This window comes from Nannospalax galili, unplaced genomic scaffold (assembly GCF_000622305.1).
Source record: "Nannospalax galili isolate Female #2095 unplaced genomic scaffold, S.galili_v1.0 scaffold127, whole genome shotgun sequence".
NCBI classification, from domain to species: Eukaryota; Metazoa; Chordata; class Mammalia; order Rodentia; family Spalacidae; genus Nannospalax; species Nannospalax galili.
The window spans coordinates 14,197,696-14,221,264 of record NW_008360326.1 but is presented as its reverse complement, the minus strand read 5'-3'; the positions used below and the strand labels follow the sequence as shown (position 1 = coordinate 14,221,264).

General features: G+C 41.9%; 2 protein-coding genes across 8 annotated transcripts in view; one reads left to right on the top strand and one right to left on the bottom strand.

Annotated features, from left to right (window-relative positions):
• The window catches only part of LOC103727798 (antifreeze protein Maxi-like), a 5,065-nt gene extending 973 nt beyond the window's left edge, over positions 1 to 4,092 (bottom strand). Inside the window, exons 1-2 of one of the 5 annotated variants that reach the window (XR_003848253.1) lie at positions 3,537 to 4,092; positions 3,145 to 3,197 (exon numbers count right to left, since the gene is read on the bottom strand). Coding sequence is in view for 1 of the 5 variants with exons in the window: in XM_029560054.1 (XP_029415914.1) it covers positions 3,537 to 3,685 (149 nt within the window). In the remaining 4 variants the exon portion in view is untranslated. The remainder of the gene's footprint in view (positions 1 to 3,144; positions 3,198 to 3,536) is intronic. The other 4 variants (XR_003848254.1, XM_029560054.1, XM_017796247.2 and 1 more) reach the window with 4 other exon arrangements.
• Positions 4,093 to 4,353: 261 nt separating this feature from the next.
• Slc19a3 (solute carrier family 19 member 3) lies at positions 4,354 to 23,366 on the top strand. 3 transcript variants are annotated; one of them, XM_029560052.1, is made up of 7 exons: positions 4,354 to 4,484; positions 5,603 to 5,808; positions 12,310 to 12,461; positions 15,271 to 16,084; positions 19,428 to 19,620; positions 20,331 to 20,472; positions 21,108 to 23,366. In XM_029560052.1, exons 3-7 carry the CDS (start codon positions 12,312 to 12,314, stop codon positions 21,450 to 21,452), a joined length of 1,644 nt encoding a protein of 547 aa, XP_029415912.1. In that variant the 5' UTR covers positions 4,354 to 4,484; positions 5,603 to 5,808; positions 12,310 to 12,311; the 3' UTR covers positions 21,453 to 23,366. The 3 variants fall into 3 exon arrangements, with proteins under 3 accessions (XP_029415912.1, XP_008824081.1, XP_029415913.1); XM_008825859.3 differs by having other exon boundaries at positions 21,032 to 21,321; XM_029560053.1 differs by lacking the exon at positions 4,354 to 4,484 and adding an exon at positions 11,162 to 11,236 and having other exon boundaries at positions 5,802 to 5,808.
• Positions 23,367 to 23,569: the final 203 nt, after the last annotated feature.

Sequence of the window (23,569 nt, the reverse complement as noted above, 5' to 3'; positions counted from 1 at the left end):
TATTATTATTAAATTATAACTACATATTTATATTATGCACTATAATGCATTTATGAGCGTAACAAAGAAAATTCCCAGTATTCCCTTTATTAAACAAAATACTTGTGATAAACGTTTTACCCCTTATAAAATACCTTCACTAACCTCTTTCCTGATCCCACACCTCTGTTTAAAAGTCATTCATTCTTTATAAATAAAACAAAATTCACACCCTGTTCTAACATGTCTGTCTGGTTTGTAAAATGTGCTTCCTTGCATGAAGAGGCCAGCGGAGCAAGTGAAGATGGGGACATTCAGACCTGGGAGAGGTTTAGTTGTGGGGGTTGGTCCTATAGTGTCTTACAACAGATTTTACAAGAAAGATTGCAACTGGGAGAGAATCTTCAACCTTTGACTTGTGTTTTTCTCCATTTCAAGGTAGCAACATGTATACAGACTCTGTATTCATCTTTTCAATGGAGCACAAGTTCTTGTACCAGAATGAAAAAGTTATATACACAATGATAATTATGCTCTACTGTTTCTAACTAGCAGGTGGGAAAATGGCAAGTCCTTTCCAAATTCAATATTCAAGCCAATAACTCTGTTACCTGCTAGACAGCACACTGTAGGCATATATTTTAGAATGATGGGCTATGGGGAGAAAAGGGCCCAAATGGGCTTAAAAGTCCCTTGAAGTTATGACTTTTTACACTACTTGGTTAGTTATTTTTTTGCCTAGTAGCATCTTAAATAACTAAGAAGATTGATGATACATGTCTAATTTCTTTTTTTAATTTAAAAATTACATTGATGGGGCTGGAGAGATGATTCAGTGGTTAAGAGCACTGTCTGTTCTTGCAGAGGACCCTGGTCCCAGCACCCACATGGACGCTAACAATCATCCTTAACTTCAGTTCCAGGTGCTCCAGTGCCCTCTTCCAGCCTCGAGAGGCCTTGCACAACACAGGTGCATTTATATACATGCTGGCAAAATACTCATAAAAAAAAAAAAAAAAAAAAAAAAAGCCTGGGAGAGAAGTTTATGCTCTAGCTTCCTCTGCTGACTGCCCTTCTTAGGTTTATTCTGGAGTAAGCCTGCCCTTGCCACAGACCTGCCTCCTGTCTTTCCCGTACACATACGCACAGGGCTTTTCATCTGGCCTCCCAGTAACTTCTGCTGACTGAACTGATCGACCACTCCCTCCTCCATAAAAGCCCTTCCTCCCCAGCTCTTCTGCATCCTTTAAAATAAACTGGCCTTCTCTGCTGCTCTTTCTCCTCCCACTCTCCTGTCTGGCCTCCCCCCTTTCAACACTGGAACCCCAAGTCTCAGACCCTGGTTCCCTTCTTCCTCCTCTTACCCACCAGCTCTATATCCTCACAAAATCTCCATGTACCAAACCCTATACCCAACCAGAATGCAAATCCCTCAAGGCAGAGGTTAGTGTTGGTATACTCCCAGAAGTGTGATTGACATTGTTTGTAATCAATAACTTCTTTTTAAGAAATATTTTATATATTTTTATTTTATGTGTATGAGTGTATTGCCTGCATGTATGTAAGTGTACCTGTGTTACGCAGTTCCCGCAGAGGTCAGAAAAGGGCATCAGATCCCCTGGAACTAGAATTACAGATGATTATTAGCTGCCATGTGGGTGCTAGGAGCTGAACCCAGGTGCTCTGCAAGAGCAGCCAGTGCTCGTAATTGCTGAGCCATCTTTACAGCCCCATTAATTACTTTTTAATAAGTTTTAAAATGGGTTTTTCTTATGAAAATCTCTCTCTCTCTCTCTCTCTCTCTCTCTCTCTCTCTCTCTCTCACATACACACACATAGAGAACAGTGCAAAACTTTCTAAGAGCCATCACTCAAATCAACAGTTATCACCTCATGACCAGCCCACCCTCATCTGTGACCCTTCTCTTACCCTGTCCAGCAGAGGTTCACATGGACCCAAATTCAGATCTCATCTACAAATTTGTGCTTGTACAAATGAATTGCCCTCTGATTTGGACTAGTGCTATATTGCTATGAGATATCAGAGAAACAGACACAAATTTCTCAAAATTTCAGGTCTTCTCCCATGTAGAGGAAATCTGAAAGTCTTGAGCTTCCAGAATATGTTACAATGAGGTGGGGGGGGGGGCTACAAATACAACTTGTTGCACAATGGACAGACTCTCCCATGCTGAAGGTGTAGCCGCATAACTAACCAATAGGAAATGTAAAATGTTAAGTAAATAAAATTTATAATATTAAAGATAAAATTCAAAAATCTTTGGGAGCTGAGTGTGTGATTCAGTGGTACAGTACTCTACACACAGGGACCTGAGGACAGTCTCCCCAGGACAAAACAAACAAAAACTATTCTGTTAATAATTGTTACTTTACTATATGAACTATTTATGTCAAAAGACCTTAATACGCTGGGAAAACGCTCACCCCACCCCCTGAGGTGGTGGAGGGGCAGTGTCCCTAACACTGGAGCCAGGAAGTCTCCTCTAAAATTCATTCTTCACTTAGCATGTCTAAAATTCATGCCTCCTTATCTGTCACTTTCTTCATATGCAAAATGGGGGTCACAGGCTGCCTCTCTCCTGATATTTAGGAGAAATAGACGAATTCACAGAAAAAGACAAACTGAGCAGATGCCTTGTCCTACTGCACTGATACGGAGGGTAGCAGTGTTAAGAGTATAAAATCCCTAGTCTATCTGTTGGAGGACCCACTTTTCCAATCTCACTGGTCAATCACGGGTTGATAGGACCACTCCTAGCAAGGCAGGTTCACCTGAAGTTATGCTAAATAGATGGGCGGAATATCTGCTGTGTTAATGAGTTATCAAATATTTCCTGCCTAGAACTAGTTCAGACCCACACAGACCTTCCAGACCAGCCAGACTCATGTAGGTCTCTGTGAGTCTGTCTGCTTTCCTGAACTCTTCAGGAAGGTGCAGTGTCTCCTTTTCTTCATGCCTTTCTTACCAAACATTCTTTCTTTAAGGCTTTGGGCTGCCCCTAGCATCTTCTATTTCTTCACTTTTTTCCTAAAGCTTCCTTCTCCCAGCCTTGTGGCTGCGAGTCAGCCATGTGTCTGACCTCCCACACAGGCTCTAAACCTGCATGGCTCCATGATTTTCTTTACTTCTTCCCAACCACTCACCTCCTCAAAGCAGCTGACCAGCTCCCCTACCCTGAGGATTTTTCTTTAAGATTCTAAAAAAATTGTAAAAGCTTCTGTTTAGGTCCATTCTTAAATTCTTTGATGAATGAGACCAAGAACCCTCTAGGGGACCGCCTTTCTCCCCGGTTCAGCAGTGTTAAATTGCTCATTTCAGGTACCGACTTCACTTTTGCCCTGAACAAACCGATCCAAGGACCTGAGATTATTAGCACATGCAAAGTGTGTGTGGCCTTCGTCCCTGGAGGACCCCCCAGGCCAGGTGCGCCTCTAAGTTAGACCTAGGATCCCATCCACTTGGCCGAAGGTGCTGGATGCCTGTTAAGTCAGTGACACCCGCTTCGTAGGTAAGGCCATCCCTCGCGTGTAGTTACCTGAAGAAACGCCATGATCCCTGGGTGGCAGCCTCACCTTCTGCTCCGGCTCGGAGGCGGGGTGGGGTACCGGCTGCAGTCAGGCAGCAGGCAGTGCGCATGTGCCGGCGAGCGGGTTTCCGGGTTCTGCGATCTGCAGCGGGACGCATGTGCAGCCGTCTGCACCGCCGATTAAGTAAAAACCACCGTTCTGCGACCGCCGCACTCGGGCTCCCGGGTTTTAACTGAGAAGCGCTGGGCACAGAATGCCAAAAAGGTGCCCTCCTAGTGCGGAGAAGGAAGGCATCTCGGAAATTAAGGGATCCCAAGACTATTGAGAGCTATTTTTAGTCGAAAAGAAAACATAGCCACAGCACACTGTAACCTTCTGAGAAGGAATCATAACGGGATTGGAGTTCCTGCGGTGAAAGTGTAAAGCCGGATGGAGCGCTGGGATCTTGGAAAGGGAGGAGGAAAGGTTCTCAAAAATGACCCTCGCAGGACCTGTCTACCAGTATCTGCAACACCCCAGTGTCCAGAAGGCAAAGGGCATTTTTTTCACTAAACGTACATTTTTAAATAGACGCCAATATTAACTAACTTTCCAAATAGATTTTTCTTCACACTGCCGTAGCAGTAGCCGAAATAGACAAATATACCGATTTTGTTCAGTCATTTTTGCTAACGGAGCCAACTGTGTAATGGGAAATGCAATTCAAGAATGTTAAAGGACAAAATTGGAGCGATTTAGTTCAATGTTTCAAATAGGTTCTAGAACAGACCAACAAACACTTCATTCCACAAAGCAGTGTTCCCATGGGCTGGGCAGAAGAGGCTGGTTCTGTAGACAGAGTGAAGAAAAGCAAACCCAGAGCCCACTGGTCATTTCAAAGTTACTTTCTTGGGGAGGTGGGAACCGAGACTGAAGACCAGGACAATAATCTGTCAATTACCCGTTACTACTTTTAGGTAAGAATTAAGTCAGGACTCCAGGGGTAGTGGGTGGCAAGGACCTTTAATCCCAGCCCTCAGGAAGCAGAGGCAGGGAAATATCTGTGAGATCCAGGCCAGCCTATTCCACAGCCTGAGTTCCAGGAGGTGCTGGGACTAGGGAGACCCTGTCATAAAACAAACAATAACAACAAAATTCAATTCACTTTAGTCAAAGGCTTTTGGCATGAGTAACACAATTTTGATTTTCAGCCTGGTCTGTGGGAGCCTCATGCAGGAGCATCATCTGAAACAAAGGTGTCCTGTAATTTTCATTTAACAGATACAAATAGGCAAAAATGAATTTATTACACTGCTGCACCTTAGAGGTTTAGGTAGAATTTTCTACTGTCAACCTTTCTGAAATTACTATCCTTAAACTCTCCCTTCCCTGGATAAAATATGCTTGCATATCTATAGACAAGTATTACTTCACAAATCTATCAGCTGTTACAATTATAGTTATTAATAGATGGAACAATTTATACTTTTTTTCTTGAGGCACTAATTTTTCCCAGCTCCGTTCCTTTGTCCATGGTGAGGTCTGATTGATCGACTTTCTAGCTAAGCATCCACCACAGTTGTATAGTTTTGTTAGACATCTTCCTGCTTGCTGTCATACCTAATACTACTAGGTGGATCGAACCATAGACAGGAGAATAAACATGTTTTGGGAATTGTTGATTTCTTCATTAGCAAACAGCTCACCCAAGTAAAAGAACGCTGAAGTACATACAACAGAAAGGATGTGTTTTCATTATCACCTTTTGATTTTTGTAGTGGCTTTGACCAAAAGTAGAACCATTCTGTTCTTACTAGTTACTAACTAGTCTGGCCAATTGACTATCTGGGCCTAGGTTACACCTTTTAAAGTGGTATGGAATGCTTCCCATCAGATAAAATCGGGAGTGGGTGTTGTCATAAAGGACTATCAGGGGATTTGGGTCTCAGCATGTAAATTACTTAGTGCAGTATTCTAGAGGAACTAGATTACTTTAATAATAGTATTCCGAGGCAAAGTGGGGATTAATCTTATGCTTCTCTAACAATTTATATTTCAGGAAGATCTGAACCTGTGTGTTTGGTTTATTTTGCAGAATTCCAACAGAGAGTGGAAGGGTGAGCACTCAGAAGCAGTAAACCATCCGGAAGAGGCTGGCCGTTGCCCTGGCAGGTCAGTTCTTAAGGAGAGCCTCCCTCCCAAGCTGAAGGGAATTGTGGCTGGTTGAGCTACGCAGCAGTTGGAAGGAACATAAGCTGGATTGAAGGCAGGAACTCACTCCCAATTCTAAAAGAGAAACAGGTACTTGATGTGAATTAATTTGAAGACCATTCTATGTGGCCAAACGTACAGGGCTTGCTGGTTTGCTCTAGCTATGATTTATGGGTACCATTGCCATTCTAAATTTTCTAGAGCAAGCCCAAATTATATAGGGGGCCTTGCCCAGATATGAAAATTGGAATAACTTAATCACTATACCCATAAAAAAGGTGAGTGTTGTAAAATGCTTTGGGGGAGAGGGGTTGCTTCTCTTCTATCAAAATATAACTTATATTCAATATAGTGTATAGATTTTTTAATTTGTTTGCAATTGTATATATGCATGTAACTATCTCATTAAACTACAGGATATTTAATATCCCAGATAGTCTCCTTATGCAGTCAGTCCCCTTCCCAGCTCCCCATCCCAGAGTTGGCAGATCTCCGCTTTTATCAGCATGAAGTTCTGTAGTTCCATTGCTTTGAGGCTTGGTACAAATGGAATCACATGCTATATCTTTTGGTGATTCTTTTAAGAAGCATAAAAGCATAGTTTTGTTCCTTATAAAGCTTATCTTTGTTCAGGTATAGGCTACATGTAATAAGACGTACCTTAGGAGTACGCAGTACATAAATGTGGGCAAATGTTTATAGCTTTCACCAGTCAGGCTGTGGAGAGAACATTTTTTTCACTCCAGAAAGCTCCTCATGGTCTGTTGCTGTGGTTCCCTTCCCTACCTCCCACCCAGAGAGCCAGCGATCCACTCCCTATCTCCTTCAGTTAGTCTTGCTTGCCTTAAGACTGTATGAGTTCTGTGACTATGTAATTTGAAATAGCATAATGTTTTTCTATTCACCCAAGTGTTTGCGGCAGTGCACTACTTTTATTGCTGATTACTGCTGATTGATTAAGTATCCTGGGTTGTGCACTCATGCCCCATTTAGTGGACCCTATTTAGCTGCTTCTCATTTTTTCATCATATCATGAAAAATGAACTTTCTTGGACAGATTATCAAATGATTTTCAAAACATTTGGTACCATGTCCCTTCCCAGAAGCAGAAGGTACAAGCTCACTGACAAAAATCTTGCCCAGTGTTTGGTATGCTTGACTATTCCAGTGCTTGTGAGGTATCGACGGTGGTTTTAATGTACTTTTTCTGAAGACATCTGTTGCGTTCTGTCAGTGCTTCCATCGGATTCCCCGGAACTGGAGTGGACAGCTGTTAGCTGCCATGTGAGTGCTGGGAATTGAGCCTGGGTCCTCTGCAATAGCAGTCAGTGCTCTTACCTGCTGAGCCAGTTAATAAATTTTTAACAATTTTTTTTTAATTTTTTTTTTATGTGTATACATGTAGGTAAGTGCACCTGTGTTGTACAATGCCCTCGGAGGACAGAAGAGGCTGTCAGATCCCCTAGGACTGGAGTTACGGACAGTTGTTAGCTGCCATGTTGGTGCTAGGATTCAAACCCAGGTCTTCTGCAAGAACAGTCAGTGTTCTTAACTGCTGAGCCATCTCTCCAGCCCCAAAATGTGTTTAATGAAATTTCTATTTCTCTCCTTTCTTTTTCTGCTTTCAAAATTAGTCTGTTGTTGTTGTTTGTTTGTTTGTTTGTTTGTTTGTTTTTGTAGTTTCTCTGAAACACTTACCAGTTCTTTGGTTTCTAGATCTGGCTTCTTCTAGGTGACCTGCTACGGTGTTAAACTTTGTATGTCAAATTGGTTTTTACCAATGATAGTAAAAAGGCATTTTTAAATTTGATGAATCACAAACAAAATATAGTAGCGTAGGTAGAAATGGGTGGAATCACACTCCAATCCTGATTTTTCATCACAGGAGTAAAAGCTAGGCACTAGCCTGGTTCCCTCGGCCATGCCCATGCCTCCTCTAGAACTGGCTTGCCTTTACTTCAGCTGGCTACAGCTCTTTCATTAATTTGAACCTTCTACTCAGAGTTATATTCTCCCTGTTTCAGTAATAAGTAGAGGAAAAGACAGGATTAGCTCATATAGTCTAATATCAGATAAAAGCAAATATGTTGAGTTTTAGCCATAAGATTTCTAGTTTACATTGTGTAGTGGGGGAATCTATTTCCTGTCAGCAACCTTTGTAATGTTCCCTTGTAATAATCCAGTAAACATGTTTCCCTAAGCTCTGTCAGCTGTCCGTGAGGATGATGTTGAACTTCTGAATCTTTCTGCCTCGATCTGTTGAGTGCACACACCACTGTACTTTTTTTTTTTTGTGGCCAGGGGATCAAACCCAGGACTTCATGCAAGTATTCTACAAATTGAGAAGTACCCCAGTGTGTCCCAGGTGTCTGGTTCCGCCAAGGGGTGGGGCCTGCTGCAGAGAAACATGGAAACATGGCAAAAGAACTTTACACTCTACACATTTTATTTATTACGGCATGTGGGTGTAACACGTGGAGGTCAGAGGACAAATTTATGTATGGAACTCAGGTTGCCTGGCGTGCATGGCAAGGCATTTACCCGCTGAGCCATCCCACCAGCCCCTATTCTAAAGCAGTGCTCATATAAAGCTGTGGCCCTCTGAGAACACACTTTCACAGATGGACTTTTGAGGGACACAGGTACATACACAATCCTATTCTTTCCCCTGAAACTTCTGAGGCCGTGACTGTGTCCCACATTACATATGCACTGTGATTGTGTATGTGCATTGATTTGTTGTTAACAGAAACAAAAGTTGCAGGAAAAAAATAACCCTAGCTTTACTTTTTAAAATGCTGTTTATGAGTCACTAAAGTTTTTTGATGTCACACTCAGAAAAGCACTATCCTAAAATAAACTAGATTTGGAATTTTGAGCATACAACTGCTTTTCCAACACAGAGGGGAGGAAAAATTGGTGAAGCTGGAATTAGAAAACCTGAGTCCAAGTTCTGGCCTTCTGTTCTGTTTCCCTTCTGTAAAATGAATACAACGGGACAAGGTGTGGTGGTCCACACCTTTAATCCCAGCACTTGGGAGGCAGAGGCAGGTGGATCTGTAAGTTCAAAGCCAACCCAGTCCCTGGTAAGATAAAACTAGAAAATGTTGACCATCATTTAATGACATCTATGTAAGTGAGACTGAGCTGTAGGCTTTCCGATAGGAGAGGTGATGCTCTTGGCAGAGACTAGGTTGCTATTGCATTTTACAGAACAACTAAACTGCAGGGCACTTACAGAGTTGAAGACCTCCCTGGCCTTTCACTCATGTAACTTGAGAGTGAAGTGCACTCAGGAAACCCAGAAAATATATATGTGTGTCTGTACTCTGGCCTGTTCCTAATGCCTCTTCCTTTCTAGCCCCACCTGCGTCTCTGTGGGTCCAGTCGTTTGTTTATTCAATTAATTCCCCGTCTTCCCCGAGGGCTTACTACATTCAAGCCACTTAGGATAGAGCAGTGGCTGGAACCACATGCCCTGCCTTACTGGGACTTGTATTTTCTGCTTGGCCTTCTCAACTAACTGCAAGGAGACAAAGAAATAAACAATCCAGGGGGTTTTCTAACAGCCCAGGGACCAAGGACGTAGTTCAAGCTCTGAGATTCATGAAGAAGATGAGTTGGAGTTAATAATCAAATCCATGGACAGCAGAGATGGAATGTTCCAGATGCAGTCAATAAAAGTCACCCTATCACAATCACCCTTCAAAAGATGACCTAGCCTTAGTGAGTGTCTACTCCAGATAACCTTTCCTACAAAAGCATTAATAAGAAACAAAGGATGTCCCAGCAAGCCCAGTGGAATCTCAGAAGAGAAAGCAAAATCCATGATGTTTGGATTGAGGGTGTAAGTTGAGGGTGGCCACCTCCAGTGTGCCCTTTACATAACTTCTAACAACGTCCACATTGCTCCTTTTTGCAAATCCAGTCATTGTGATCTCTACACTGGGAAGGCCGGGACTTTGTTGGCACGAACATTACTTATTTAACAGAAAAATTATACAGCCATCTAGAGTACCTTGCAAAAGGTAAGGTGAATGTCAAGCTGTGGTGTGACTCAGTAGGTACCTCTCCCTGGACACCTGCGACTCCACCCATGTCACCTTCCCTTTTTGAATGAGTGCCTCCTTCAGTCTCTCTGGTCACTCAAACTGTACTTTTAGAAGCCTGTATATTAAGCCTTCATGTCTACCATGGATTTCCTTCTTTCCACAGTGCTGTCTTTATGTTACACAAGTACTTTCCTCCTTGTAGAGAGGTTGTCATAGGTCAATAAAGCAGCAAAGGGAAACGGCCACTGCAGTGAGGCAGCATTACTGATGGGTTAGGAAACTGTGGCTCGAATCTAGACCACATGGCTTGACTCCAGTGGTTGCATTTTCCATGTACTTACCTTGGGATTCCAATTATTAGGATTCTTGAATGAGATACTGTTCAGAAAAGCATCATATTCACAGCTGCCAATTATCTCAGAAATTCGCTGAAGTCAATACCAACAAAAATGTATAAGTTTTGTTGCAAAGTCTGATCTCAAAAATTAAGGAATTATAAACCATACTGCACTCACTGTAATTCACATGAAAAATCAAGGTGTTTTCAAGTATAGCCACTATGAAATAAGGTTGGTTTCTGTGCTGGAGAGCTTTAGTTGTCAACTTGACACACCTGGGTTGACAGAGCCTCAACTGGGAAATTGCCTCCATCGGACTGTTGTGGCCATGTCTGTGGAGCGTTTTCTTGATAGTTGAGTGATATGGGAGGGCCCAGCTCACTGTGGATGGTGCTACCTCTGGACAGGCTGTCCTGTATTATATAAGAAAGCAGGTTGAGCATGGGTCAGGGGAGCAAGCCTTCCTCCATGGTCTGTGCTTCAGCTCCTGCCTCCCCTCCAGATCCCTTCCCTGAGTTCCTACTTTGGCCTCCTTTAGTGACGATCTATGACCCAGGAGATGTAAGATAAACTCTTTCCTCCCCAAGTTGGTACTGGTCAGAGTGTTTTGTCACAGCAATTGAAGGAAATGTAGAACAGTTTTGTTCATTGTTTTCTGTGAAGTGACTAAGGAGAGCCTCTTGGGCTGTATGTTTAAATTTTGGACTTCAAGCATATCAACATTAGGAAAAAGTGTGAAGAACTGATTACCTACCTCTTTGGAATAATGTGAAACTACATGTTTAGATAAAAAAGCCAATCCTAAGAGTAGAGGGATACAGTCTTAGAAGGGATGTCTTCCATTTCCAAACATGACTGACACCAGCGGAAAGACAGAGACATATGGAAAATAAAGTTGGAAGCCCAGATCATTGTCCAATTAATTTCTGTAACTATTTATTTTATTTATTATTGTTGTGTGTGTGTGACTGCCAGCAAGAGAATGCCCTGGCACGCAAGTGGAGGTCAGAGGACAAGTCTCAGTCATCAGTTCTTACTTTCTATCTTTTTAAGGCAGGATCTCTTGTTTCTGCCACACTGTGCACGCAAGCTTCTGGAAAATTCTCCAGTCTCTGCTTCCCATATTGGGTAAGAGTTCTGAGATTATTGATGTGTGGTGTTTGATGCAGCTTTTCTTAAGTGAGTTTGAGAGATCAAACTCTGGTCATCAAGCGTACATGGAAAGTGCTTTTATTTGCCAAGCCATCTCAACAGCTCCCAATTAATCTTTCTAACTGAAGGATTAGAAATCCCCCAAAGATGGAGACACTGAACAAGCATTTCAGATGTCTGTCATGTGACCAGCAAAATTCTAGACATGGGACAATCTGGTGGAGAGATGGACTATGTAAATAAGTGCTGTTCTCCTGGAAAGTGTTATTGAGTGTGTTAAAGCTGTAATGAAATGCTTCTTCTAAAAAATTATATATATATATATATATATTTCCAGAATCTATGAAAAATGGAGAGGTAGCTACTAGGTTTGATTAATTCAGTCTGTTTGTCTGGAAGCCCTTCACATCACCATGTTTGAGTAAGAGCAAGCATGTGTTGGCCCACCATTTGTTGTTTACTGGTAGTCACTAGAAACTGTGTTTGTAGGAACACAGGAAATGCCATTTCCCCTAGTAGTGATGAAAAGGAGGCTGTATTAGCTGCTTTTCTGTTGCTGTGATAAAACACCATGATCAAGGAAACATTGGGAGGAAGAGTTTATTTGGCTTGCAGTTCCAAAAGGGTAAGGATCCATTATTCCTGGAGGTCTGCAGGAAGGCATGGTGTCAGGAGGTGTCAGGAGCAGGAGCTCTCACATCATCACGCAGGCACAGGAAGCAGAGAGCGACTGGATATCCTGCAAGGCTTAGAACTCTCTAAGCCCACCCCCAGTGACATGCTTCCTCCAACGTGGCCACACCTCCTAAAGCCTCCCAAAACAGCACCACCAAATGGGGGCAAAAAATGTCCAAATACTTGGAGGCTATGGGGGACATTCTCATTCAACCCACCACAGAGACCCTCTGACAAGATACGGTTCACCTAGAAACTGTCTGAAACCAGCTATTCGTCACTCAGTTTTCCTTTCCATTTCCAGTCCACTTATATACAAGATGCCAGACCAGAATAAGCACCACTTAACTTTGACTTTGTTTCCATTTGACCAGCCATGAATTGCTTCAGAACTTCATCAAGCAACTCTTGGGTTTATCCTACTGTGATACTCTGCTTATTTGGATTTTTCTCCATGTTAAGACCCTCAGAACCATTCTTAATCCCATATTTGTCTGAACCAAGCAAGAATCTAACCAGTATAGAGGTAAGCTAACAGTGTATATCTTAGTGGGGATTAATTTTACAAGACTTGAACAAAGACATAGGGGCTCCATTCAACTTACAGATGACTTCAGTAAGTTCTATTTTCACACACTTCCTTATATGATCAAACTACTCTTTCCTCCTCACACTTGCTAAACTGAGCAAACACTTAGCTTGTGTGAAGAGTGTTTTAACTGAGTCCTAACACTGGTCTAAGTGCTTCGGAGCCTTTCATGTCTCTGTCGGTTCTATCATACCTTAAACTAAAATCGATGTCTGCCACAGGATCTCATCCTAAGAAACTGAGAGGCTGCTGAGGGATAAGCAAGATGCAATAAGAAACTGTAATACAATTACATGTCACATGATAAGATTACAATGAATGATGGACCACATATGCAACAGTGGTCCTGTGAAATTGTAATGGAGCTGGAAACCTCCTATCACCCAATGACACTGCAGCCAGCTTAAGTCATAGGGTTACTCCTGTTAATCTGATACCAGTGTAAACAAACCTATTGTCACCCATGAAGATATAGTATATACATTTATATGCAGTATATAATACTTGATAATAATGATAAATGGATGTTAATGGTCTGTGTATTTACTGACGTATATATTTTTAGCATTGTCTCAGAGTATCTTTCAACTTAGCAAAAATAAAAGTGTACTGCAAAACTGTACCATATTACACTAGCATCAGCCCATACGTAATACTTGATAATAATGATAAATGGATGTTAATGGTCTGTGTATTTACTGATGTATATATTTTTAGCATTGTCTCAGAGTATCTTTCAACTTAGCAAAATAAAAGTTTACTGCAAAACTGTACCATATTACACTAGCATCAGCCCATACATCCCTCTCTTGCACTTTAGCCTTGTGTTTTAGTCATTATTGGCCCAGGAGCGATAGGCTGTGCCGTGTGTGCACCATACAGACTGGCTGTGTGGCAGGTTATACGCTTGAGTTTCTGGCAGCACACTCTGAGGTTTGCACAATGAACAAAATTGGCCAATGACACATTTTTCAGAACATATCGCTTTGTTAAGCAACATGTGGTTGTGTTTCTTTTGGGCTCTTAGTTTTGAAAAGCTATTTAGCAGCAGATGAGATGTGAAGGGATTTAGCTCCCTGGCCTGCTTCCCTTCCAAATTCTCTTATTTGAAGAGACATCCAGTATACAACTTTATTCTCAGCACTTGGGAGGCAGAGGCAGGAAGTTCTCTGTGAGTTTTAGCCTGGCCTACATAGTGAGTTCTAAGGATACACAGTGAGACCCTGTCTCAGAAACAATTCTATCTCCCTTTGCCTCTCCACATCCCCATCTCCCTCTCCCTCTCGCTTCTTCTCCCTCTTTCCCTCCCCTTCTGCCTCTCTTACCCTCTCTTGCCCTTCCCCTTCTCTCTCAAGCAAGAAAGTATACCAACCCAATTGGAAAATCACCATGAGCTGTCTTTTTTTTAATCTCCAGCCACAACCATGAAAACTGTGTAGAATGTGGCTTCACAAGAAAGCTAATTGGCACTAGGTTGTCTGCAGGGAGTTGGAAATTTCGAAAGCCATGTTTGTTCTTTACGCCACAGAAGGACAACTGCTGAGTTTCTTGTTCTGTCACACTTAAAGACAAAGGACAGAGACAGGCCGCAGCTCAACAAACACACCAGGTTATCATCCCTCAGAGCCGCAGATTAGTTCTGGGGCCTGTTTTCTGTGGCAACATTAATGGATCCAGATATAAATGACAAAGGAGAAACTCAGTGATTCAAGAGACTGCATCTCTCTCCTATCACACCCCCAAAGACCATCAATAGCCTTTACAAATATATTTTGTGTATTATTTTTATTTATGTGTATGAATGTATTACCTGCATATATGTAAGTGCACCCATGTCATACAATGCCCTTGGAGGTCAGAAGAGGACACTGGATCCCCTGGAACTGGAATTACAGACAGTAGCCCCCATGTGAATGCTGGGAATTGAACCCAGGTCCTCTGTAAGAGCAGCCAGTGCTCTTAACCACTGAGCCATCTCTCCAGCTCCCTCAATATCCTTTTGAGTCTTTTCTGTCTATGAAAATTGAGTTGCCATGTGTTTGAGATTAAATAGCCAGATGACCCACATTAAACTGAGGCTGGATTGGAGCAAACAGTGATAAATCAATAGACGGGATAGTTTGGGAGCCCAGCGAATCTGAACAGGAAGGAAATGAAATGCATTACCTGTTCCCACTTGGTAATCTGGCAAAGCCATTTGCTCTGCTACTCCTGTGAGTTCACCCAAATCTCAGAAAGGTTGAAATGTTTGACTTAGTGATGGATCAAGTAAAGAATGTTCGCCGTGTTCTTTTCACATTGTAAACTCTTTACCCAATACCATTATTCTTTGGACAAAAAGGGAATGGAATGTTTTAAGCACTCAGAAGTACTTAAGTTCACAGTATTTGAGTTTAAACATAACTTTAAAATTTTTTACTAACCTACTCAACCATCACATACCATTTAAACTTAAACTTGATATATCTTTGTCTCCATGTAAATCTTCTGCTGGAATATATACCTATGTATATAAATTGTTTGGGATTTTTCTTTTCATTTCCCTTCCCTCCCCTGACCCCCAGAGTTGAAGTTTTCATTTGACAAAGGCACTGCTCTTTTCTTAGTAGTTTCCTTGCAAATCAGTTTTCCATCATTTTTCCAATAATATGAAGAATGTCTGATTAGATGTGAATTTGAGGAATGAGCCACATGTCCCTTCGAGATGTGCTACACTCCATGGTCATGCTGTATGTCAACTTTGCAGGTGACAAATGAGATCCTTCCTGTTTGGACATACTCTTACCTGGTCCTGCTGCTCCCAGTGTTTGTCCTCACCGATTACCTACGCTACAAGCCAGTCATGATCCTCCACATCGTTAGCTTCATCATTACCTACCTGCTGCTCTTCTTTGGCCAAGGCGTGACGCTCATGCAGATAGCTGAGTTCTTCTTTGGGATGGTCTCAGCCACAGAGGTGGCGTATTATGCCTACATATACAGTGTGGTCAGCCCAGAGCACTATCAGAAGGTGAGCAGCTACTGCCGGAGTGTCACACTGGTGGCTTACACAGCATCCGCCGTGCTGGCCCAGCTCCTGGTATCCCTGGCAAAACTGCCATACTCTGACCTCTTTGTCATATCCCTGGTCTGTGTCTCTGTGGCTCTCCTTTTCTCACTCGCTCTACCAATGCCTCAGAAGAGTGTGTTTTTCCACGCAAAACCTAACAGAAAAGCTTGTCAAAAGCCAGTGGAACAAGATTCTGTCCTAAAGGAAGCTCAGAAGGGCCACAAAACAGCTCACCAAGAACTCTTCACCACTCCAGGGAATCCAGAGGACAGAGAGCTGAGCAGCCTAAGGCCAGGAAATGTGGCTTTGAGCATCTTTGTGCAGTGGTCCCAAGATCTGAAGGAGTGCTACTCCTCAAAGCACCTTTTTTACTGGTCTCTGTGGTGGGCTTTTGCCACAGCAGGTTATAACCAGGTCTTGAACTTTGTTCAAGTTCTGTGGGAACACAAGGCACCCTCCCAAGACTCTTCAGTCTATAATGGAGCAGTAGAAGCTATTGCAACATTTGGAGGTAAATAAGCATCTCTTTGTATTCCTTTGCTGGGGCTACCCTCTCAAGTTCATGTCTCCAGACACTGAAATTTTCCATGGTGTATGTGTGCGGTGTATGTATGTGGTATACATGCACACATGTATGTTTGCACGTGTTCATGTGTGTGCTGGTGCTTGTAGTAGCCAGAGGACAGCACTGAGTGTTATTCCTTAGATACCATCCACCTTTCCTTTTTCCTTCTTTCCTCTTTTAAAAACCGGGGTCTCACTGGCCTATAGCTCATCACATAGGCTAGACTGTCTGGCCAGTGAGCTTCAGGGGTCCACCTGTCTCTACCTCCCCAGTGTTGGGATTACAAACATGTGCCACCAGGCCTAGCTTTTTATGTGGGTTCTGGGAATTAGAGTTGAGTCTTCATGTTTGCAAGGCAAGCACTTTACTGACTCAACTATCTACCAAACCCTTTTTATTTTATTTTTAACATTTTATTTAATACTTTATGTGTATGAATGTTTTGCCTGAATGTATGTAAGTGCACCCATGTCATGCAGTGTCCTCAGAAGTCAGAAGAGGGCATCAGATCCCCTGGAGATGGAGTTACAGATAGTTGTTAGCTACCATGTGGGTTCTGGGAATCAAACCCAGGTCCTCTACAAGAACCGACAATGCTGTAAACTGCTGAGCCATCTCTCCAGCCCCCTAATCTTTCTTTAAAAAGAAAGTCTCTAAAGTTCTTGTGCACATGGCTGTTATGTGTTGGGCACACTCTTCCCCACACATCTGCACCTTCCTTTTCCTTTGCTTTTTACCTTCCTCTGGGTCTGTTCTGTCCCTATCTTAGTTACTTTTCTGTTGTGGTGATAAAACGCCATGACCAAGGGAACTTATAGAAGGAAGAGTTTGTTTAGCTTACAGTTCCAAAGGGACAAGAGTCCATCATGGCAGGGAGGCATGGCAGCAGAGGTAGCTGGAGGAGGAGCAGAAGCTAAGCTCTTACTTCTTCAAGCAGGTACAGGAAGTAGAGACTGACTGGAGATCCAGCAAGGCTTACGAACTCTGTAAGCTGGCCCCTATTCATGTGCTTCCTCCAGCATGGTCACACCCTCTAAGACCTCCCAAAACAGCCCCACCAACTGCGGACAAAATGTCTGAATACTTGGAGCCTATGAGGGACATTCTCATTCAAATCACCACAGTTCCCCTGAACAGTTTTACTTACATTTTTATGTCATATATATACATATTTCTCTATCTAAAATATAGGAAATACAAATGAGAAAAAAATAAGATATTTGTGTTTCTGAGATGGGCTTAATTCACTTAATATGATTGTCTCAGGCTGCATCCATTTTCATACAAATGACCTAATTTTGTTCATCTTTATGGCTGAAAAGAATTCCACTGTGTGTATGTATTACATTTTCTTTATCCATTCCTCTCTTGTTGGATACCTAGGTTGGTGCCACAACTTGGCCCTTCTGCATGGTGCAGCAGTAAACATAGATGTGCAAGTGTCTCTGTGATGTGTTGACTTGGAGTCCTTTGGGCAAATACCCAGGCATGGTTTAGCTAAGTCATATGGAAGATCTATTATTATTTTGAGGAAATGTCTGTACTAACTTCTATAGTGGCTACACTAGTTTACAGTCCCACCATCAGTGTATAGGGTTCCCTTTTGTCCACAGACTCACCAGAATTTTTCTTAATTACTGACATACTGACTGGGGTGAAATGGATTCTCAGTGTAGTTTTGCATTTCTCCAAAGGCTGGTGAAGTTGATTTTCTCATATGTTTATTGGTCATTTGTACTTCTTTTGAGAGTTATCTGTTCATTTCATTGGCCCATTTATTTATTGAGATGTTTTATTTCTTCTTGTTTAGTTTTTTGAGTTCTTTATGTATTCTAGCTATGAATCCTCTGCCCGATGTACAGCTCGCAAAGATTTTCTCCCATTCTGCAGGTTGTCTCTTCACTCACCTGTTTCCCTGCTGTACAGAGCTTTTTAATTTCAGGAGGTCCCATTTGTTGATTGTTGGCCTTATTTCCTGAGCTACTAAAATTAAGATTGTTTTTAGTATAAATGGAAATGGTCGATAAGTACGTATTTTTATTATTAGCTTTAGCAAACACATGGTTTCCAGAATCTTACCCAGTGGGTCTTACACTGCACTCCTGGGCTGCACACCAACAGTTTTCAGAAGTGGCTTTGTATGTAATTGCAATGATTAGTTTAAGAGATGTATGAGGCAGGACTGTAATATCAGAGGGGAATTTGCCTTTGAAGTATACTCTCCAATAAATATTTATATCTTAGTAAATGGAAACATGAGTGATACATGCAACTTTGAAGTTATTTTTTAGGAAGTGAGTTTTTTTTTTCCCCAGACCCTTCTCTACAGAAAACTTCAGCACTCACATGGCCTCTGTTTAATCATTATTTCCCTCTTGAGAGGCTTCAGGTTAAAAAAAAAACAGGGCTTTTCCAGAACGGGTCATTAAAATGACTGCTCTTAAGTTCCTCGGAGACGGTTCTATTATAGATCACATGTGGGAAAATCAGTTGACCAATTGGCAGTAATTTGAATCCTAAATACCTTTCATTTCTGTCAATTATGCAACTTCTCAAATTCTATAAATCAAAACGGATCTTTTTGCCCAAAGCTTCAAGGAAATTAGGTCAGCTGTGCATGAGGTCAGGTACCTATAACCCCGGATACTCAGGAAGCTGACGCAGGAGGGTTGTTTGAGCTCAGGAATTCAGGGACAACACAGGGAGATCCCTGGGTCCCATAGGTCCAGGAAGGAAGATAAGGAAGGGGGAAGGATAGAGGGAAGGAAGGGAAGGAAGGAGGCAGGGAGGAAGAGAGGGAGGGAGGGAGTCAGAGAGGGAGTCAGGGAGGGAATCGGGGAGGGAGAGATGGAATACCCATGACTGAAAAACCTACAGTAAAAGATATTAAGAAGTAGATAGAGCAGCTCTGCTCCCACAACATTCACTACATCCTTTTTTGTTCAGGGTGTTCTTTAAATGACTGAGTTACTGTATTATTTCTCCCCACACTGTTGTGTTCAGGATCTTTTTGTCCCTTCTGCCTAGCATGTGTCTGGTTATGTAGTTGACACTAAAGTATGACAACTAAGTGATTGAAAACAAAAGGAAATTTTTTAAAAAAGAAAGAAAGCCTACTTAAAAAAAAAAAAAACCCTCCTGAAAAATCTTCATTTAGACAGATACATTTCTCTTTGTTTTTTAGAATTGCCAAGGTGTTTCTTTGTTGGTTGGTTTATTTGTTTGATGTGTGTCTGTTTCCTACGTGCGAAGTTCTCATTCTTGATCCCCCTGATTCATCTACTTCCAGGAGCTTTGGCTGCCTTTGCAGTTGGCTGTGTGAAGATCAACTGGGATCTGCTAGGAGAGCTGGCCCTGGCAGTCTTCTCTGTTGTCAGCGCAGGCTCCCTGTTCCTCATGTGCTACACGTCCAGCATCTGGGTGTGCTATGCTGGCTATTTAGTGTTCAAGTCCAGCTATATGCTTCTTATAACCATAGCAGTGTAAGTATTACCTTTCCAGTCTTTTCTGTATTCCTAAAGATTCTCAGAGAAATTTAGAAGGACTTTAGTCAATTACAATCTTAAATGTTAACTACATATTCAATTAAATTCAATGAAGCCGTCTTTTCATTTAACTGTCTACTCTCTGAATCTTGCTGCGATAAGTCATCAAGGGGAAAAGGAGACTGTGATAGCAGATAAACCAATGGTCCATTCTCTGTTGTGCTTTTTTACATTCAATCATTTGCCCTAATATGGTGCAATGTGATTTAATCTTACATACTTGATTTTAGATTTTATCCTTAACTCACTTAGTTGCTTGAGTAATTCTAAGTAGATACTTTTCCATGAGCAAAATATTCTCAGGAAAGTTACAAAAAGTTGGCCTGAAAAAAACGTAGAATTCCTAATCCTCCTGCCTGTATCTCTGGAATGCTGGGATTTCAGGAATGTACCGTGTCCAGTTTCAGTTTCTATCATTTTTTTTTTTTTTCGGTCTTTTTGAGACAGGGTCTCCCTGTAGCCCCAGCTGTCCTGGAACTCACTATGTAGACCAGGCTGGCCTTGAACTCACAGAGATCCGCCTGCCTCTGCCTCCTGAGTGCTGGGATTAAAGGCGTGTGCCACCATGCCTGGCTCGGTTTCTATCTTTTAGAGATAAGAATTGCATATATGCTATGGTTAAATGCTTATTCAATATTTAATGGTAGATTTCAGATCGCAGTTAATTTGAGTGTGGAGCGCTATGCCCTGGTCTTTGGCATGGACACCTTTATTGCCTTGGTGATCCAGACCATCATGACTGTAATTGTGGCAGATCAAAGAGGACTCCACCTGCAAGTCACCATTCAGGTAAGCTGCAGTACTTGTCTTCCTATTGATACAGTAGCTGGGAATGCAGAACCACTCAGTTGCCTCCACAGCTGCTCAGTCGTAAAGCTAGCAATACTTAAGTTTTTGAATTCCTGGATATAAGAAACTTTAAAATACACAGCCCTTAATTATAACACCAAATGAGTTTTGAACAGTTATTGACAATAGATTCATAGCTACTTGAAGTTACTTGAAGTAACTTCAGTGTCTAAAAGTCCTTATTAGAGACCTATATATAACATTGTACCAGTCTCCAGAGGCACATAGACAGAACAATGGGATTTTTCCCACTCTCCGAAGGCTTTGAACCTATGCAGTCTGCTCCAAAGCCAGACCCTCAGTCACAGCTCCACATTGCTTACATCTTTATACTTGGTTCATTTAAGATAGAAGTGGGTATGGTCCTATCAGAATGACCCATATTAAGTCCTGAGCCTTAGTTACCTCATCATCCAAGCAAACAAGCAAAATCAGTATTTATGATCCATGGCACGAGTGGTCAGATTTTATATGTGGCTAATTATTTGGTTTTCTCCAGTTTTTAGTTTACGGGAGTTACTTTTCAGTCATTGCTGGAATTTTCTTAATGAGAAGTATATACATTCTCTACTCAGCCAAGTGCGCAAAGAACATGCCAAGCCCTGCTACCATTCAGAGTCCAACTGAGCCACACCCAGAGGAGCCAAGAAATCTGTCAACCAAGCTCTGACCTGATACCATCAACTCCAGTGACAAAAGGGCAGGGTTTTGAGATGGACAGCAGAAAGTGCTTTGCATTCGCAGACACGCTCGGCCAGTATGGATTTCAAAGCCACAGCAAAATCTATGCTACAAACCAGATGTCTATATGCCCAGCTGAATTGCATGCAGTCCAAGTGGGCCCTCACAGTTGTGTTAGTCACTCTTCTTGTTGCTATGACAAAACACCTGACAAGAAGAAACTCAAGGAGGGAACTTAATTTATTTAGGCTCACAGTTTTGTGAGGATACAATCATGGTGGGGAAGGCATAGCAGCAGCAGGAGGAGGAGGCTGCAGGTCACATGGCATCTGCAGTCAGGAAACAGAGGGCCGTGCGTGCTGGTGCTCAGCTTGCCTCCTCCTTTTCACTCAGCCTAGCACCCCAGCCCAGGGAATGGTGCCATACACATCTGAGGTGAGTTTTCCCACCACAGTTAACCTACTCTAGATAATTCCTCAAAGATATTCACAGAGGCTTGAGTCTTCAGTGATTCTAGATTCTGTCAAATCAACATTAACAGTATTAACAGCCGAACAGCCTGTGTTGGAGACCCTCATAGAACTGGGAAATTCTAGTTCTGATCCCTTGTAAGAATAAGAAAATGGCACGGAAACAAGCTGTGAGGAAACCCCAGGTATCTGGAGTTGATGCTCCCATGAGCAAGCACAGACACCAACGGGACTGACCTGTGCCCCACTTAGGTGCTTACTGGATCTAAGCTGTGGCACATGGGACATTTTTCTTCATCTTCCACTAAGTGAGTTTTTGTTTTACATTAATCTTTGAGAGAATGATCAGGTTTGGTCCCCTTTCTAAGATTCCTTTTCAACTCTAAAAATAGCATTGCTTTGTTCACACACTGTGATTGGATAATCTCACCATTGTAATTTTTATAGTTATTTTTCATTTTGTGGTCTGCTGAACTTCCTGTTGAAACTCTACTTCTCCCATGCCTATGTGTCTATGAATGATTTCACATCAATTTTCAGTGCTCTGGGAGAGGTGATGAGCCTCCTTCCTACCATCCAAGCACTGAGATATGTCCTCAGCCCCATACTTAATGTTTAAATGGCAGAGAATATACTAATGAAATTATTAAAAAAATTTTAAAAGTCCAATTTTTTATTTCTGCTGAAAGTTGTCCTAGAATATATGTCATTTGAAACACAGTGGAGAATTATTCTGGGAAAAAGGAATGCTGATTTAGGATTTGTAATTCAAATATATTTTATCACAAATTCCAAAATTCTTTCACTGGTATTAAAATTCATCCCCAAAGCCAAAACAGTGGTATCTTAGCTGCAGTTTTGTTTTTTGTAATTTCAGTACCTATGGTCAACCACAGCCCAAAATTAGCAAGTAAAAAGTTCTAGAAATAAACAGTACATCTTTAAACTGTACGCTGTTCTGAAGCACACAAATAAAAATCTCACTGTCTGCTTTGCCCTGCCTGAGATGTGATTGTGGAACTGTCACATCATGGTTCCCTCAGTTTTCAGATCTACTGTGGTCCCATCTCAGCACTTACATTCAAACAAACTTTATTTTTGTTAATGACCTCAAAGTGCTAGAGTAGCAAAGCTGGAAACCAAGAAACGTGGAAAGAAGCTGACCATCACAGGTGTGTGTATATGTAAAAACGTAGCATGGATGTAAAAACATGGCAGGCTCCATTACTGTCTGTGGCTTCAGCCTCCACTGGAGGTCATGGAATGTGCACGCCCTGGAGAAAACTAGTAACAACCTATCTAGATGGAGAGAATAACCATTGCTTATTTAACTTCTTGTACTTGAGATGCTAGCCAGTATAATCACACAGGAAAAAAAAAAAATCAGAAGTCAAACAGTGGAAAAGAAGAGGCAGAATGTTCCAGAGGCTACAAGTATATCCAAGAGCCTCAACCGAAAACTGAGAAACCAACAGTTTCTGTAATACAACGATCTGTAAGACGTGAGTGGGAAAGACCCCACTTAGAGTGGAACAAAGTGGTAAATACATATGACCGCGCTTACTCTATTAAGTGTGTGGGATACATGAATAGGCCTGAAAACAGGTCAAAAAGTAACATCTAGGGGCTGCAGAGATGGCTCAGTGGTTAAAAGCACTGGCTGCTCCGGAAGGGACCTGGGTTCAGTTCCCACATGGCAAATGAGAGCTATCTGTAACTCCAGTTCCAGGGGATGTGATGCCCTCTTCTGGCCTTTTCAGTCATTGCACACATGTAGTACATTTACATACAACACACACACAACAAAATGAAATAAATATTTTTTTTAATAATAGAAAAATGTCCCTTTTTATTGGTATGGGAGGAAAAAATATATCAAGATATCA